Source organism: Festucalex cinctus, chromosome 14, assembly GCF_051991245.1.
Source record: "Festucalex cinctus isolate MCC-2025b chromosome 14, RoL_Fcin_1.0, whole genome shotgun sequence".
Classification (NCBI taxonomy): Eukaryota; Metazoa; Chordata; class Actinopteri; order Syngnathiformes; family Syngnathidae; genus Festucalex; species Festucalex cinctus.
This window is the reverse complement of record NC_135424.1, coordinates 6,039,620-6,058,664: the sequence shown is the minus strand read 5'-3', so window position 1 is coordinate 6,058,664 and position 19,045 is coordinate 6,039,620. Positions and strand designations below refer to the sequence as shown.

Genomic DNA, 19,045 nt, shown 5'->3' with positions numbered 1-19,045 from the left:
ATGCTGCATGCAAATGGAATAAGCTGCCAACAGAGCTGAAGTTAAGTCAAGTGTAAATTCTTTTTTCAAACTATGCTTTCTATGATTAAGAGCTTTTAGAGAGCAATTCTATAATCAATTCTTCAAAATCATGTTTAACAGTTTTAGTAAACTAAAATGTTTCTCTTTTATATGTCTTAAATTGATCTATAACTATGGGAAGCACATTAACCTCATGTATGAAATGTGCGATATATATTAGGGATGTAACAATAAAGGTAATATCGTGATATTAAAACTGCCACAATATCGTCATTGTCATGTTCGCAAAATTTAAAAGGAACACATCTGTTAAAAACAGTCAGGTTGATTTGCATTTGTGCAGTTCTATCACCCTCTAGTGGCTAGTTTATGAGTGCAATTTAATTTTCATTGGGGATGTTTTGGCCTTCTATGTTTAAAATCTATGCTAATTGTCAGATGAAGGGGAACCTAATTTGCTTGTGAAGCGATCAATGTGTGCGTGCATTAGTAAGTCAATGCCTTAATATTGTTATTAGAGATTTTAGGTGGTTTATATGCATTGCTGTTATGTACAAGAGCACAATATTGTGCTTTTTTTTTGTAGGAGCTTTTTATTTTTTTTATTTTTTATACAATATTGTGATCTTTTTTAAATATCACCAACCCCCCACAATATCGTACATATATATATATATATATATATATATATATATATATATATATATATATATATATATATATATATATATATAAGCTAAAACGAACAAGTTCATTTACACATTTTCTGACAAAAATACGTGTCATGTTTCTTTTACACTATTGCTATTGACCAAAAACACAAAATATTAAAAGCATCTCAACTTTTATTTGGTTGTTCATTTTAAATTCTACACTTTTTGTTCAAACATGGGAACAGGAAAAAAAAAAAAAGTTTTACTTTAAAAAGAACCCCTCCCCCCCCCCAACCTTTTTTTTTTTTTTTTTTTTTTTAACACTATTATTATTCCAAAGTGAAGTTCACAGACAAACTTGTGGAATGATATAGACGGGGGGGAACAGTCATCACATATGTTCAAGTCCAGTCAATAGTAAACAAATGTAGCTTTATGCAAAGTTACATTTTCATCCCATCCCCACCCCCCCTCGCCAGACATGACGAGTCGAAGCAGCAAAAAGTACATGTAAAAACACAACTTTCATCTTTATGTGCCATGTCTCACTCAACAGGATCATTCAAAGGAACGTTGACATCGATTGCTCGAGACTTAATGCGAGGAGCCAGCTCCCATTCAAAAAACAAAACAAAACAAAACACATTCGACAACCTCGCATCCACCTTCAGCATGACCACACATTAAATAATCAACGTACAGATACAGCATGTTAAAACACATTTTAATCCGCAATTACTAAAAAAAAGAAAAGGTGACAAAAAAGTGGCAGAGAGGAAGAGTTGAAAATGTAGATTTCATAAAATTACTTATAGAGATTAACAAGGAAAATAAATACAACACACAAAAAACAAACATTTTAAACCCAGTGGATGAGAAGCACAGTAAGCATCTATACAAGAGATCAACAACATAAAAAGGTAATTGCACTTTTTATCCTCATTTTTTTTTTTTTTAAATCTCATTGCACCAAGCCACTGAAGAAGAAATCAATCTTCTTCCAACTGGAGAAAAAAAAATCCTTCTACTTGTTATTAAAACAAAGTCACCATGAGAATTGGCATAAATACAAACAAACAAAAATGTTGGTTTCATTTATTGCTGCTGAGCAGTCATTATTATTATTATTATTATTACCATGTGTGTTGTTGCACCATTGCGCTTTCCGGGCAGTGGCGAGTATCAAAAAGATCCTTGAAAAATATGCCGCTTTTGTGTGTGTGGGATGGTTATGAAGGTCAACTTTTACACACATACTACACGCCCACACACACACAAAAAAAAGTTGCTTTGAGAAATCAACCACTGCCTTTCTGCACCACCAGCCTCCTGCGACCAGAGGGCGCTAAAGAGTCCAGTGCCCATGCAAGTTATCAAATTGCGCAGTTACGCAGGTGACAGCTCGATTAAAATGAGCGGGAAGATGTATTTATTTCAGGGTCTAAACCATCTTTTATTCAATGTCTATTTTATTTATTTATTTATTTTTTACCTAAATAGTTTGTAACACATGCAAAGGAAGCAACTAAAATCATTTTATTTTGTTTTAATTACAGGCAACCATTTAAATATTAATCAGCTGACTGATATATCTTAAAATAAAACTTTTTTTTTTCCGTTTTGGCCAATTTCTGTTTCTAATATGTTTTTTTTTTGTTTTGATTATATTCAAAAAAATTAAAAAAAAGCACACAAAAAATAAACAATTGACAATTTTTTTAGTGATTGTTCTTTGTTATAAAGTTACATACTAAAGGACAAGATTATTTTAATTCATTATGTATTGTGTTAACTAATCAGCCAATTAAGATTATTGGAATTGTAATCTGCCAAATACAGCAATCAGCCTTAAAAAAAATAAAAAATAAAAATCCGCTGTAGACCTAACTATGAAATATGAACTATGTTATTTGGGTGGCATGTGTCCAGCAGATGTGGCAGCGGTGGATTTCTCTTACATACAGTACTGGAAAATGGCAATACGTTTTCCGTGAGTGTCCAAATGTATTTTCCTCAGGCTATTTGTACACGTTGAGGTCATATTCTTACAAGTGGGAGGAAGTTTGAAAAGCCCGAGTCAGTCAATCACGTGCAGGAAAACCAAACGCTGTCAAAGCAGTCATCGGACGATACACGACGCTCACGTCAAACGAGCTGCATTCCATTCAATGCTCCCAAATTCAAACGTACAAAAACAGTGAGCTCATAGAATTTTTTTTTTGATTTTTTTTTTTAAGGTTTTGCGTTTACAAAAAAAAAAAAAAAAAAGGTGTACATTCTCTTCAGAAAGTTTGGATGTTTCTTTTTCTTCTCCCCAAAAGGAAAAGGGAATTCACATCCGGGTTAAAAAGTCTCGAAGTGTTCTTCAGTTACGAGCTTTTTGTGTCCTCCGTAGGTGGAAAAAGACGCACCTGGACGGACGTCCGCCCACTCGCACAAAACGAGGAAAAAAAAAAAAAAAAAAGAGACCAAAACAAACCAAAAATAATAATATAAAAGTGCTTCAATGTGTGTCCAGGTGCTGGTGGACTGGAGCCAACACGTGGACATCACGGATCGCAACTCCAAAAAAAAGAAAAAACTCAACAATGTCTGTTTTTTGTGTCTATGTTTGTAGATAATTTTCATGGGTGGACATTTGTGTGCGTGTGTAATCTTGTTTTTTCTATCTTACTGTGGAAGCAAAGTTGATAACTGACTTATGAGGGATTTTTGTATTTACGGGAAGACTGACAAAAAAACTTGTTTTTGTCATGTGGACACTTTTGCTTTGCGGGTACATTTTTAATTTAAAAACACAATAAAATAAATGCGATGATCTCCTTCAAACTTGCCTATGCGGAAATTTGGACTAAAAAAAAAAATGTTCACGGTTGAAATTCCTTACAACCCCTGACAGCAAAGAGGCAACAACTCGGCTCCATGCGGGTGAATCGCAGTTGAGGGAGTTCCCTGTTCGATACCCGCGCGTCACACGTGGAGCACCTCCATACTGTAGTCCTCCGTCTCGGTATAGTGCGAGGAGTTTGTTTCGGAATGGGCGGGGCCCAGCGTGTCCTTGTGCTCCACGCTGGGCTCCAAGAGCGGCGGCTTCTCCAGCGCCACTTTTTTGCACGAGTCCGGCCGGTTCTGCACGTAGATGACGCGGTTGTAGGCCTTGAGTCTCCGCCACAGGTGCACGTAGACTTTGCACTGCACGTACATGAAGACCAGGCCGCCCGTGAAGCCGATGGCCACCACCACGAGCTTGGTCCAGAAGGGCCACTCCATAATGCCTGTTTTTTTGTTTTGTTTTTAGGGCACACAAAATAACACAAGATTTGAGTAAGCAACTGCGAAAGACTGTTAACGGTGTATACGGTTGCTCATGTTTGCCACTAGAGGGAGACTTTCTACTCAATTAAAATGTCTACTCTCAAACATGGATATAAAACTAAACTAAATGACAATAACTCATAAAAATAAGAATTTAATGAAAACAAAATCAAATTTCAAACAAGTTAATGTTGAATTACAAAAGATTAAACTGATTAAAATAAACTATTTCATATAAAATAAAATAAAAACTTAAATACAAGAAAATACAAGAAAATAAAAACATTAAAAAAATTCAAGGGTGTTAACGGTGTATACGGTTGCCCATGTTTGCCACTAGAGGGAGACTTTCTACTCAATTAAATTAAACTGATTAAAATAAACTATTTCATATAAAATAAAATAAAAACTTAAATACAAGAAAATACAAGAAAATAAAAACAAAAAAAATTCAAGGGTGTTAACGGTGTATACGGTTGCCCATGTTTGCCACTAGAGGGAGACTTTCTTATGAATTAAAATGTCTACTTAAAAAAATGCATATAAAAATAAACTAAATGACAATACTAAAAAAAAATTAATGAAAACAAAATCAAATTTCAAACAAGTTAATGTTGAATTAAAAAATATTAAACAGATTAAAATAAAATATTTCATATAAAAAAAATACTTCCAATACAAGAAAATATAATAAAAAAACATGAAAAAATTCAATTGTGAATTTAAAAATGATCTAATTCAATAAATATGAGTACAATAAAAATATTTAAAAAAATACAAAATAATATTTTTAATGAAGAAAGCTACTGTAATTAATATATTGCATGTACAAAAATACTTGAATAAATGATAGCAACAACACAGAAAACACAAACATTCCTTGGAACAAATGAATTAACTGAAAAAGGTATAAGCTGAAGCGCCAAGCTTTTTATTGCCTATCCAATACAGTTCCATAAGTCACATAAAATTACAAAACAAAATAAACTTTCCAAACATTAAAAAATACATACATTGTGATGCCATCATAATTAACTCAAACTATAAATAAATAAAAATAAAACGCCTTACTATACATGGTTCGTTTTTTAAATAAATGAAACTTAGTTTTTTTTTTAAAAATATAATGCCTTGCTATACATGGTCGTTTTTTTTAAAAAAAATAATAAAATAAAACGCCTTACTATACATGGTCGTTTAAAAATAAATAAATAAATAAAATGCCTTACTATACATGGTCGTTTAAAAAAAATTAATAAATAAAATAAAACGCCTTACTATACATGGTCGTTATTTAAAAAAAATAAAAATAAAATAAAATGCCTTACTATACATGGTCGTTTAAAAAAATAATAATAAAATAAAACGCCTTACTATACATGGTCGTTATTTAAAAAAAATAAAATAAAACGCCTTACTATACATGGTCGTTTAAAAAAAATAAAAAATAAATAAAATGCCTTACTATACATGGTCGTTTTTTAAATAAATAAAACTTTGTTTTTTAAAAAAAATATAACGCCTTGGTCGTTTTTTGTTTTTTTTGTTTTTTTTTTTTAATAAAACGCCTTACTATACATGGTCGTTTAAATTTTTTTTAAAATAAAACGCCTTACTATACATGGTCGTTCTTTAAAAAAAATAAATAAATAAAATAAAACGCCTTACTATACATGGTCGTTTAAAAAAAAATAAAATAAAATAAAACGCCTTACTATACATGGTGGTTTTAAAAAAATAAAATAAAAAAATAAAATAAAAAAATAAAACGCCTTACTATACATGGTCGTTATTTAAAATAAAATAAAATAAAATAAAATGCCTTACTATACATGGGCGTTTTTAAAAAAAATAAATAAATAAATAAAATAAAACGCCTTACTATACATGGTCGTTTAAAAAAAAATAAAAATAAAATAAAACGCCTTACTATACATGGTCGTTATTTAAAAAAAATAAAATAAAAAAATAAAACGCCTTACTATACATGGTCGTTATTTAAAATAAAATAAAATAAAATAAAATGCCTTACTATACATGGGCGTTTTTAAAAAAAATAAATAACTAAATAAAATAAAACGCCTTACTATACATGGTCGTTTAAAAAAAAATAAAAATAAAATAAAACGCCTTACTATACATGGTGGTTTTAAAAAAAATAAAAATTAAATAAAACGCCTTACTATACATGGTCGTTTAAAAAAAAATAAAAATAAAATAAAACGCCTTACTATACATGGTGGTTTAAAAAAAATAAAATAAAACGCCTTACTATACATGGTCGTTTAAAAAAAATAAAAAATAAATAAAATGCCTTACTATACATGGTCGTTTTTTAAATAAATAAAACTTTGTTTTTTTAAAAAAATATAACGCCTTCGTCGTTTTTTTTTTTTTTTTTTTTTTTTTTTTAATAAAACGCCTTACTATACATGGTCGTTTAAATTTTTTTTTAAATAAAACGCCTTACTATACATGGTCGTTCTTTAAAAAAAATAAATAAATAAAATAAAACGCCTTACTATACATGGTCGTTTAAAAAAAAAAAATAATAAAATAAAACGCCTTACTATACATGGTGGTTTTAAAAAAATAAAATAAAAAAATAAAATAAAAAAATAAAACGCCTTACTATACATGGTCGTTATTTAAAATAAAATAAAATAAAATAAAATGCCTTACTATACATGGGCGTTTTTAAAAAAAATAAATAAATAAATAAAATAAAACGCCTTACTATACATGGTCGTTTAAAAAAAAATAAAAATAAAATAAAACGCCTTACTATACATGGTCGTTATTTAAAAAAAATAAAATAAAAAAATAAAACGCCTTACTATACATGGTCGTTATTTAAAATAAAATAAAATAAAATAAAATGCCTTACTATACATGGGCGTTTAAAAAAAATAAAAAATAACTAAATAAAATAAAACGCCTTACTATACATGGTCGTTTAAAAAAAAATAATAAAAAAATAAAACGCCTTACTATACATGGTGGTTTTAAAAAAAATAAAAATTAAATAAAACGCCTTACTATACATGGTCGTTTAAAAAAAAATAAAAATAAAATAAAACGCCTTACTATACATGGTGGTTTAAAAAAAATAAAATAAAACGCCTTACTATACATGGTCGTTTTTTAAATAAATAAAACTTAGTTTTTAAAAAAATATAACGCCTTACTATACATGGTCGTTTATAAAATAAAATAAAATAAAATGCCTTATTATACATGGTCTTTTAAAAAATAAATAAAAATAAAATAAAATAAACGCCTTACTATACATGGTCGTTAAAAAAAAAATACAAATAAAATGCCTTACTATATACATGGTCGTTTTAAAAATAAAAATAAAACGCCTTACTATACATGGTCGTTTCTTAAATAAATAAAACTTCATTTTTTTAAAAAATATAACGCCTTACTATACATGGTCGTCACATAAAATTACAAAACAAAACATAACATAACAAAACTCCTTAAATGACTAAAAAGTTAAATACTGTACTGTACAACGCAAATGTAATTGGACCACCAGAGGGCGCCTTCGTATCACAATTTTTCTGCTTGAATGACTCGTCATGCATTTGTTTCACAGTCAGAATATCACGATTTCGAGAAAAAAAAACAAAAAAACAAAAAAAAACACGATTTCGGTACCGGAACTTGAGTACAAACAGAGAATTACTGATGGGAGTGGAATAACATTAAAAATACAAAAAGACTTACCTGGAATACTCCGGGCTGCATGGGTAAAGAGATTGTAAGTGTTACATAAATAAGAGACGTTATTGAAAGTACAACCTGAACAAGTTAAAAAAAAAAAAAAAAAAAAAGAGACATCTGCCTATGGCGATGGAGCACGACAGCAGCCTTGCAAGTGAATCATCAGGTTGGACTAAAATGTGCCCGCCCAGCTTGTGCTTCCATCTGTGCTCAACTTAATATGCAAAAAAGGATATATGGGAAGCTACTGGAGCATTTATGAACAATAATCAGAAACACTCGAGCAGCTTTAAAGGCTAATCGGAATCTTCCCAATCATGTTTTATTACTAGCAAAATGGGCAAAGCAGGATAGCCAAAGTGGTCTCAATATTTAACAACATTCACAAGCTGAGCTGTGATTGGTTACCTGAGCCCTTGTGATGTCATTTTCAGTCGGCAGCAAGTTGCAAAATGTGTTTTTAAAGCTACTAATTGGACGTGAAAAATAATGAAAGTATCAAATTAGTTACAGACAAAATATTAACTTTTTATTGCTGTAATGGGCTAAATAAGTGAAATATCCCTTTAAGGAATTATGATTATTAGTACAAAAATAGTATTTTTTTTAAATAAAAATAATGATGAGAAATAAAGTTGTGCTTTATCATTAACTCGAACCCTCGTACACCAATTTCAGAATGACGGGTGTAATGACTTGAATCATTTGAGAAGTGACTACAAGCCACTTTAATGCACAATTCATCATAACCCAGTGCTAATATTTGATTTTACAAAATGGCCGACCTTGTTTGATTTCGTCAGCCGTCCTGTCGATGAGCACGTAGAGCGACCACACCACGCACGTGATGGCGATGACGTGGAAGGTGACCGAGCACATGATCTTCCGCCGCTCGCTCGCCGTCATCTGAAGCTTCTCCCACTGCAGGAATTAATAAAAAAAATCATGTCAACATTATAAACCAGTTAGAAATGCATATAGAGCAAACCATCATATAAGTCAGACATATGGGAAATTGTAGTCATTCTTCACAGAGGATAAAGAATACATGCCTAGGATAATTTTCATATGGTCTGCCCCCCAAATGAAAATGATTTGCATACTTGCAGTTGGGCGTTTTGGAAGTCGTGTCATCCGACTATCAGCACGAGTCCCAAACTGGAAGTCATGTTTATTCAAACAGTTTAAAAAGTGAAAGGAGAGCAAATATTATCAGCCTTTTCAGGGATTTTTTTTATTTTTATTTTTCCCGGAGTAGCCCGGAGCGTGATTATTAATTTTTTAGATGTGCTCCAGAGCCAATGCAACATTAGGCTTGTTTGCAAAGCACACAAAAACAACGACTCATTGCGAGTTATCCCACAGTATCAGCAGTGTGTGTGTGTACTACAAAAACTGGTCTTAAACAAGCAAAAAAAAAAAAAAAAAAAAAAAAAAAAAAAAAAAGTCATGAAATGGTGATTATGAGTTAGCTGAAGCAAATTTATCTGCCAATAAAAATGGAATGCTTGACTTAGCAGCATTTTTTTTTTTTTTTTTTTTTTTAAAACAAGCATTCCTAGCTAGTAGATAGCGTGTCTTGAAAACGAGAGCGTGTGGCCTGATCCATTCCATACCTTGCGCAGAGGCTTGAGCTTGGTCTCCATGATGAACTCGTACTTGCAGAGCTCGCAGCAGCGCGTGTCCGAGCTTTTGATCCACTGCTGCAGACACGACTGGTGCACGAAGCGCAGGCTGCCCGTGCAGTGGCACGGCGTGATCAGCGGGCTCTCGTCGTCGCCTTCACAGTGACAGATCCTGAAGCGCAGCCACAACAAAATGTACATACGCAACTTGGATGGACCACCAGACCCGTCCATCATGGGGGTTCATTGAAGAATTCACAGCAGTTTGGAATTTTATGGATTGGATCCCCAAAAAAGGTATTTCTTAAAGTGTGGTACACGGGCTCCCTCTAGTGGTACATGAAAATCACTGCTTAAATTGAGAAATTAAGTGGATCATTGGGTCATTGTTAGAGATCGACCAATGTGGTTTTTTTTTCCCTTTCTTTCTTTTGATAACCAATATTTGAAGCTGATATTAATTTTCAGTAAAGGGGGGGGTAATGTATTGGCATTTTTAAAAAAAAATTTTTAATACAAATGCCAATCTTGACTTAAAGCTAATTATTATGGAAGTGTATTGCATTCACTTGGAAAAAAAAAATCTCCTGTTTTTCTGACTATTTGTTTGGGGAGCTTTGTTTTTTTTGAGTATTTTTTTTTTCGTTTTTCTGAATAATTTCTTTTTCTGTTTTACTGAATATTTTTTTCTGTCATAAAAAATAAACGACATAAAAAAAAACCTTACTATACATGGTCGTTTTTAAAAAAAATAAATAAAACGCCTTACTAGAAATGGTTGTTTAAAAAAGAAAAGAAAAATGCCTTACTATACATGGTCGTTTTTTAAATAAATAAAATAAAATTCCTTACTATACATGGTCATTTTTGAAAAAATAAAACGCCTTACTATAAATGGTCGTTTTTGTTGTTGTTGTTGTTTTTTTAATAGAACGCCTTACTATACATGGCCATTTTAAAAATAAAAATAAAACGCCTTACCATAAATGGTCGTTTCTTTTGTTTTTTTTTAATAAAACGCCTTACTATACATGGTCGTTTTTTAAATAAATAAAACTTCGTTTTTTAAAAAATATAACACCTTACGATACATGGTCATTTTTGAAAAAATAAAACGCCTTACTATACATGGTCGTTTTTTTTTTTGGTTTTTTTTTAATAAAACGCCTTACTATACATGGTCGTTTTTTTTGTTTTGTTTTTTAATAAAACGGCTGACTATACATGGTCGTTTTAAAAATAAAATTAAAACGCCTTACTATACATGGTCGTTTTTTTTTTTTTTTTTTTTTTTTTTAATACAATGCCTTACTATACATGGTCGTTTTTTTTTTTAATAAAACGCCTTACTATACATGGTCATTTAAAAAAAACACACAAAAAAAAAACCGGCTTACAATACATGGTCGTTTTAAAAATAAAATTAAAACGCCTTACTATCCATGGTCGTTTTTTTTTTTTTAATAAAACACCTTACTATACATGGTCGTTTTTTTTTTTTTTTTTTTTTTTTTTAATACAATGCCTTACTATACATGGTCGTTTTTTTTTTTAATAAAACGCCTTACTATACATGGTCATTTAAAAAAAACACACAAAAAAAAAACCGGCTTACAATACATGGTCGTTTTAAAAATAAAATTAAAACGCCTTACTATCCATGGTCGTTTTTTTTTTTTTAATAAAACGCCTTACTATGCATGGCCATTTTAAAAATAAAAATAAAACGCCTTACTATACATGGTCGTTTTAAAAAAAAATAAAACTTTGTTTTTTAAAAAATATAACGCCTTACTATACATGGTCATTTGGAAAAACAAAACAAAAAAAACGCCTTACAATACATGGTCATTTTAAAAATAAAAATAAAACGCCTTACTATACATGGTCGTTTTATTTTTGTTTGTTTTTTAATAAAACGCCTTACATGGTCGTTTTTTTTATTTATTTATTTTAATAAAACGCCTGACTATACATGGTCGGTTTAAAAATAAAATTAAAACGCCTTACTATACATGGTCGTTTTTTTTTTTGTATTTTTTTTTAATAAAATGCCTTACTATACATGGTCGTTTTTTATTTTATTTTATTTTTTTAAATAAAACGCCTTACTATACATGGTCTTTTTTTTTTGTTTTTTGTTTTTTAATAAAACGCCTTACTATACATGGTTGTATTTTTTTAATAAAACGCCTTACTATACATGGTCATTTAAAAAAAACACACACACAAAAAAAACGCCTTACTATACATGGTCGTTTTAAAAATAAAATTAAAACGCCTTACTATCCATGGTCGTTTTTTTGTTTTGTTTTTGTTTTTAATAAAAGACCTTACTATACATGGTCGTTTTTTTTAAATAAAACGCCTTACTATACATGGTCGTTTTTTTTTGTGTTTTTTTTTGTTTTGTTTTTTTAATAAAACACCTTACTATACATGGTCGTTTTAAAAATAAAATTAAAACTTCGTTTTTTAAAAAATAAAACGCCTTACTATACATGGTCGTTTTTTTTTTTTTTTAATAAAACGCCTTACTATACATGGTCGTTTTAAAAATAAAATTAAAACTTCGTTTTTTAAAAAATATAACGTCTTACTATACATGGTCATTTGAAAAAAAACAAAAAAAAAACGCCTTACTATACATGGTCGTTTTTTTTATTTGTTTATTTTAACTCATTCACTGCCAGTCATTATAGAAAATTTTTACATTTCCAATACTCACGTGATATTACATTCAATAATTATATATAAACCGAATCTACCAAATAACAGAATAGACTCCCTACTTTTTGTCCCGTCCCGTTCTTTTATAATTGACAGCAGAAAAATGTAGGTTTGCCAAAATACAGCCATTTCTCCCATGGACTCTGAAACTGTGTTTATTTCGTAAAAAATGGGACAATGATGTCATCTACCGGTGGTTGGGCATCAGTAAAGTTGTTTCCAAGTTTGATATTTACAGTGGAGCATGCTCAGATTCGCCCCCATTTAGCACCGCTCTAAAAAATACAATTGACAAGTATACTTGTCAAAGGCAGTGAATGAGTTAATAAAACGCCTGACTATACATGGTCGGTTTAAAAATAAAATTAAAACGCCTTACTATACATGGTCGGTTTTTTTTTTGTATTTTTTTTTTAATAAAATGCCTTACTATACATGGTCGTTTTTTATTTTATTTTATTTTTTTTAATAAAACGCCTTACTATACATGGTCGTTTTTTTTTTTTTTTTAATAAAACGCCTTACTATACATGGTCGTTTTTTTTTGTTTTTTTGTTTTTTTAATAAAACGCCTTACTATACATGGTTGTTTTTTTTTAATAAAACGCCTTACTATACATGGTCATTTAAAAAAAACACACACACAAAAAAAACGCCTTACTATACATGGTCGTTTTAAAAATAAAATTAAAACGCCTTACTATCCATGGTCGTTTTTTTGTTTTGTTTTTGTTTTTAATAAAAGACCTTACTATACATGGTCGTTTTTTTTTTTAAATAAAACGCCTTACTATACATGGTCGGTTTTTTTTGTGTTTTTGTTTTGTTTTGTTTTTTTAATAAAACACCTTACTATACATGGTCGTTTTTTTTTTTTTTTTTAATAAGACGCCTTACTATACATGGTCGTTTTAAAAATAAAATTAAAACTTCGTTTTTTAAAAAATATAACGTCTTACTATACATGGTCATTTGAAAAAAAAACAAAAAAAAAACGCCTTACTATACATGGTCGTTTTTTTTTTTTTTTTAATAAAACGCCTTACTATACATGGTCGTTTTTTGTTGTTGTTGTTTTTTTAATAAAACGCCTTACTATACATGGTCATTTTAAAAATAAAAATAAAACGCCTTACTATACATGGTCGTTTTTTAAATAAATAAAACTTTGTTTTTTAAAAAATATAACGCCTTACTATACATGGTCATTTAAAAAAAAAAAAAAAAAAAAAAAAAAAAAAAAACGCCTTACTATACATGGTCGTTTTAAAAATAAAAATAAAATGCCTTACTATACATGGTCATTTTTGAAAAAAATAAAACGCCTTACTATACATGGTCGTTTTTTTTTGTTTTTTTTAATAAAACGCCTTACTATACATGGTCGTTTTTTTTGTTTTGTTTTTTTAATAAAACGCCTTACTATACATGGTCGTTTTTTTTGTTTTGTTTTTTTAATAAAACGCCTTACTATACATGGTCGTTTTAAAAATAAAAATAAAACGCCTTACTATACATGGTTGTTTTTTAAATAAATAAAAATAAAATGCCTTATGGTCATTTTTGAAAAAATAAAAAGCCTTACTATACATGGTCGTTTGTTTTTGTTTTTTGTTTTTTTTAAATAAAACGCCTTACTATACATGGTCGTTTTTTTTTTTTGTTTTTTTTTAATAAAACGCCTTACTATACATGGTCGTTTTTTTTTTTTTTGTTTTTTTTTTAATAAAACGCCTTACTATACATGGTCGTTTTAAAAATAAAAATAAAACGCCTTACTATACATGGTCGTTTTAAAAATAAAACTCGCCTTATTATACATGGTCGTTTTTTAAATAAATAAAATAAAATGCCTTACTATACATGGTCGTTTTTTTTTTTTTTTTTTTTTTTTTTTTTTTTTTTTTTTTTTTTTTTTTTTTTAATAAAACGCCTTCTTCCCACGGGCTCACCACCGGTGGGAGGGGCCAAAGGGGTCGGGTGCAGTGTGGGCTGGGTGGCGGCCAAGGGAGGAGACCTTGGCGGACCGACCCCCGGCTACAGAAGCTGGCTCTTGGGACATGGAATGTCACCTCTCTGGCAGGGAAGGAGCCCGAGCTGGTGTGCGAGGCCGAGAAGTTCCGACTAGACATAGTCGGACTCGCCTCCACACACGGCTTGGGCTCTGGTACCAGTCCTCTTGAGAGGGGTTGGACTCTCTTCCACTCTGGAGTTGCCCACGGTGTGAGGCGCAGAGCAGGTGTGGGCATACTTATTGCCCCCCGGCTCGGCGCCTGTACGTTGGGGTTTACCCCGGTGGACGAGAGGGTAGCCTCCCTCCGCCTTCGGGTGGGGGGACGGGTCCTGACTGTTGTTTGTGCATATGCACCAAACAGCAGCTCAGAGTACCCACCCTTCTTGGAGTCCGTGGAGGGTGTGCTGGAGAGCGCTCCCTCTGGGGACTCCCTCGTCCTGCTGGGGGACTTCAACGCTCACGTGGGGAATGACAGTGAGACCTGGAGGGGCGTGATTGGGAGGAACGGCCCCCCTGATCGGAACCCGAGCGGTGTTCTGTTATTGGACTTCTGTGCTCGTCACGGTTTGTCCATAACGAACACCATGTTCAAGCATAAGGGTGTCCATATGTGCACTTGGCACCAGGACACCCTAGGCCGCAGTTCGATGATCGACTTTGTAGTCGTGTCATCGGATTTGCGGCCGCATGTTTTGGACACTCGGGTGAAGAGAGGGGCGGAGCTGTCAACTGATCACCACCTGGTGGTGTGTTGGCTCCGATGGTGGGGGAAGATGCCGGTCCGACCTGGCAGACCCAAACGTATTGTGAGGGTTTGCTGGGAACGTCTGGCGGAATCCCCTGTCAGAAAGAGTTTCAATGCCCACCTCCGGCAGAGCTTCTCCCTTGTCTCGGGGGAGGTGGGGGACATTGAGTCCGAATGGACCATGTTCCGCGCCTCCATTGTTGAGGCGGCCGATCGGAGCTGTGGCCGTAAGGTGGTCGGTGCCTGTCGCGGCGGCAATCTTCGAACCCGCTGGTGGACACCAGCGGTAAGGGATGCCGTCAAGCTGAAGAAGGAGTCCTATCGGGCCTTTTTGGCCTGTCGGACTCCGGAGGCAGCTGACAGGTACCGGATGGCCAAGCGGAACGCGGCTTCGGCGGTTGCTGAGGCAAAAACTCGGACATGGGAGGAGTTCGGTGAGGCCATGGAAAACGACTTCCGGACGGCTTCGAGGAAATTCTGGTCCACCATCCGGCGTCTCAGGAGAGGAAAGCAGTGCACCATTAACACTGTGTATAGTGGCGATGGGGTGCTGCTGACCTCGACTCGGGACGTCGTGAAGCGGTGGGGGGAATACTTCGAAGACCTCCTCAATTCCACCAACACGTCTCCTTTTGAGGAAGCAGAGTCTGGGGACTCTGGGGTGGGCTCTCCTATCTCTGGGGTCGAAGTCACTGAGGTGGTTGGAAAGCTCCTCGGTGGCAGGGCCCCGGGGGTGGATGAGATCCGCCCGGAGTTCCTAAAGACTCTGGATGTTGTGGGGCTGTCGTGGTTGACACGCCTCTACAACATCGCGTGGACATCGGGGACAGTGCCTCTGGATTGGCAGACCGGGGTGGTGGTCCCCCTTTTTAAGAAGGGGGACCGGAGGGTGTGTTCCAACTACAGAGGGATCACACTCCTCAGCCTCCCTGGTAAGGTCTATTCAGGGGTGCTGGAGAGGAGGGTCCGTCGGGAGGTCGAATCTCGGATCCAGGAGGAGCAGTGTGGTTTTCGTCCTGGCCGTGGAACAGTGGACCAGCTCTACACCCTCCGCAGGATCCTCGAGGGTGCGTGGGAGTTCGCTCAACCAGTCCACATGTGTTTTGTGGATCTGGAGAAGGCGTTCGACCGTGTCCCTCGGGGAGTTCTGTGGGGGGTGCTTCGGGAGTACGGGGTGCCGGGCCCCTTGTTACGGGCTGTTCGGTCCCTGTACGACCGCTGCCAGAGTTTGGTCCGCATTGCCGGCAGTAAGTCGGATTCGTTTCCGGTGAGGGTTGGACTCCGCCAAGGTTGCCCTTTGTCACCGATTCTGTTCATAACTTTTATGGACAGAATTTCTAGGCGCAGCCGAGGAGTGGAGGGGTTCCGGTTTGGTGGCCTCAGCATTGCATCTCTGCTCTTTGCAGATGATGTGGTGCTGTTGGCTTCATCAGGCCGGGGCCTTCAGCTCTCACTGGAGCGGTTCGCAGCCGAGTGTGAAGCGGCTGGGATGAGGATCAGCACCTCCAAATCCGAGACCATGGTCCTCAGTCGGAAAAGGGTGGAGTGTCGTCTTCAGGTCGGGGATGAGATCCTGCCCCAAGTGGAGGAGTTCAAGTATCTTGGGGTCTTGTTCACGAGTGAGGGTAGGATGGAGCGGGAGATCGACAGGCGGATCGGTGCAGCGTCTGCAGTGATGCGGACTCTGTATCGGTCCGTCGTGGTGAAGAAAGAGCTGAGCCAAAAGGCAAAGCTCTCGATTTACCGGTCGATCTACGTTCCAATCCTCACCTATGGTCACGAGCTGTGGGTCGTGACCGAAAGAACGAGATCCCGGATACAAGCGGCCGAAATGAGCTTCCTCCGCAGGGTGTCCGGGCTCTCCCTTAGAGATAGGGTGAGAAGCTCGGTCATCCGGGAGGGACTCAGAGTCGAGCCGCTGCTCCTCCGCGTTGAGAGGAGCCAGCTGAGGTGGCTCGGGCATCTGGTTCGGATGCCTCCTGGACGCCTCCCTGGGGAGGTGTTCCGGGCATGTCCCACCGGTGGGAGGCCCCGGGGACGACCCAGGACACGCTGGAGAGACTATGTCTCTCGGCTGGCCTGGGAACGCCTTGGGATCCCACCGGAGGAGCTGGTTGAAGTGGCTGGGGAGAGGGAAGTCTGGGTTTCCCTCCTGAAGCTGCTGCCCCCGCGACCCGACCCCGGATAAGCGGAAGAAGATGGATGGATGGATGGAATAAAACGCCTTACTATACATGGTCGTTTTTTTTGTGTTTTAAAAAAAAAAATAAAACGCCTTACTATACATGGTCGTTTTTGTTTTGTTTTGTTTTAATAAAACGCCTTACTGTACATGGTCATTTTAAAAATAAAAATAAAACGCTATATACATGGTCGTTTTTTAAATAAATAAAACTTTGTTTTTTAAAAACTATAACGCCTTACTAAAACAAAAACAACCACGGCTTACTATACATGGTCGTTTTAAAAATAAAAATAAAACGCCTTATTATACATGGTCGTTTTTTAAATAAATAAAATAAAATGCCTTACTATACATGGTGTTTTTTTTTTGTTTTTTTAATAAAACGCCTTACTATACATGGTCGTTTTTTTTTTGTTGTTTTTTTTTTAATAAAACGCCTTACTATACATGGTTGTTTTTTTTAAATAAAACGCCTTACTATACATGGTCATTTAAAAAAAACACACACACAAAAAAAACGCCTTACTATACATGGTCGTTTTAAAAATAAAATTAAAACGCCTTACTATCCATGGTCGTTTTTTTGTTTTGTTTTTGTTTTTAATAAAAGACCTTACTATACATGGTCGTTTTTTTTAAAATAAAACGCCTTACTATACATGGTCGGTTTTTTTTGTGTTTTTTTTTTTTTTTTTTTTTTAATAAAACACCTTACTATACATGGTCGTTTTTTTTTTTTTTTAATAAAACGCCTTACTATACATGGTCGTTTTAAAAATAAAATTAAAACTTCGTTTTTTAAAAAATATAACGTCTTACTATACATGGTCATTTGAAAAAAAAACAAAAAAAAACCGCCTTACTATACATGGTCGTTTTTTTTTTTTTTTTTAATAAAACGCCTTGCTATACATGGTCGTTTTTTTTTGTTTTTTGTTTTTTTAATAAAACGCCTTACTATACATGGTCATTTTAAAAATAAAAATAAAACGCCTTACTATACATGGTCGTTTTTTAAATAAATAAAACTTTGTTTTTTAAAAAATATAACGCCTTACTATACATGGTCATTTAAAAAACAAAAAAAAAAAAAAAAAAACGCCTTACTATACATGGTCGTTTTAAAAATAAAAATATAACGCCTTACTATACATGGTCATTTAAAAAAAATAAAATAAATTAAAAAAAATAAAACGCCTTACTATACATGGTCGTTTTTTTTTTTTTTTTTAATAAAACGCCTTACTATACATGGTCGTTTTTTTTGTTTTGTTTTTTTAATAAAACGCCTTACTATACATGGTCGTTTTTTTTGTTTTGTTTTTTTAATAAAACGCCTTACTATACATGGTCGTTTTAAAAATAAAAATAAAACGCCTTACTATACATGGTTGTTTTTTAAATAAATAAAAATAAAATGCCTTATGGTCATTTTTGAAAAAATAAAAAGCCTTACTATACATGGTCGTTTGTTTTTGTTTTTTGTTTTTTTTAAATAAAACGCCTTACTATACATGGTCGTTTTTTTTTTTTTTTTTTTTTTTAATAAAACGCCTTACTATACATGGTCGTTTTAAAAATAAAAATAAAACGCCTTACTATACATGGTCGTTTTAAAAATAAAAACTCGCCTTATTATACATGGTCGTTTTTTAAATAAATAAAATAAAATGCCTTACTATACATGGTCGTTTTTTGTTTTTTTAATAAAACGCCTTACTATACATGGTCGTTTTTTTTGTGTTTAAAAAAAATAAATAAAACGCCTTACTATACATGGTCGTTTTTTTTTTGGTTTTGTTTTAATAAAACGCCTTACTGTACATGGTCATTTTAAAAATAAAAATAAAACGCTATATACATGGTCGTTTTTTAAATAAATAAAACTTTGTTTTTTAAAAACTATAACGCCTTACTATACATGGTCGTTTTAAAAATAAAAATAAAACGCCTTACTATACATGGTCGTTTTAAAAATAAAAATAAAACGCCTTATTATACATGGTCGTTTTTTAAATAAATAAA

The 19,045-nt window shown here is 33.7% G+C and overlaps 1 protein-coding gene across 5 annotated transcripts in view; it reads right to left on the bottom strand.

Moving 5' to 3' along the window:
- Positions 1–1,377: 1,377 nt before the first annotated feature.
- Positions 1,378–19,045, bottom strand: part of marchf8 (membrane-associated ring finger (C3HC4) 8) — an 81,947-nt gene continuing 64,279 nt past the window's right edge. For 3 of the 5 annotated variants that reach the window (XM_077494834.1, XM_077494837.1, XM_077494836.1), the window contains 4 exons: positions 9,338–9,518; positions 8,507–8,642; positions 7,725–7,739; positions 1,378–3,949 (listed from right to left, as the gene is read on the bottom strand). In XM_077494834.1, coding sequence (XP_077350960.1) covers positions 3,645–3,949; positions 7,725–7,739; positions 8,507–8,642; positions 9,338–9,518 — 637 coding nt within the window. In that variant the 3' untranslated portion in view covers positions 1,378–3,644. The remainder of the gene's footprint in view (positions 3,950–7,724; positions 7,740–8,506; positions 8,643–9,337; positions 9,519–19,045) is intronic. The other 2 variants (XM_077494835.1, XM_077494838.1) reach the window with 1 other exon arrangement.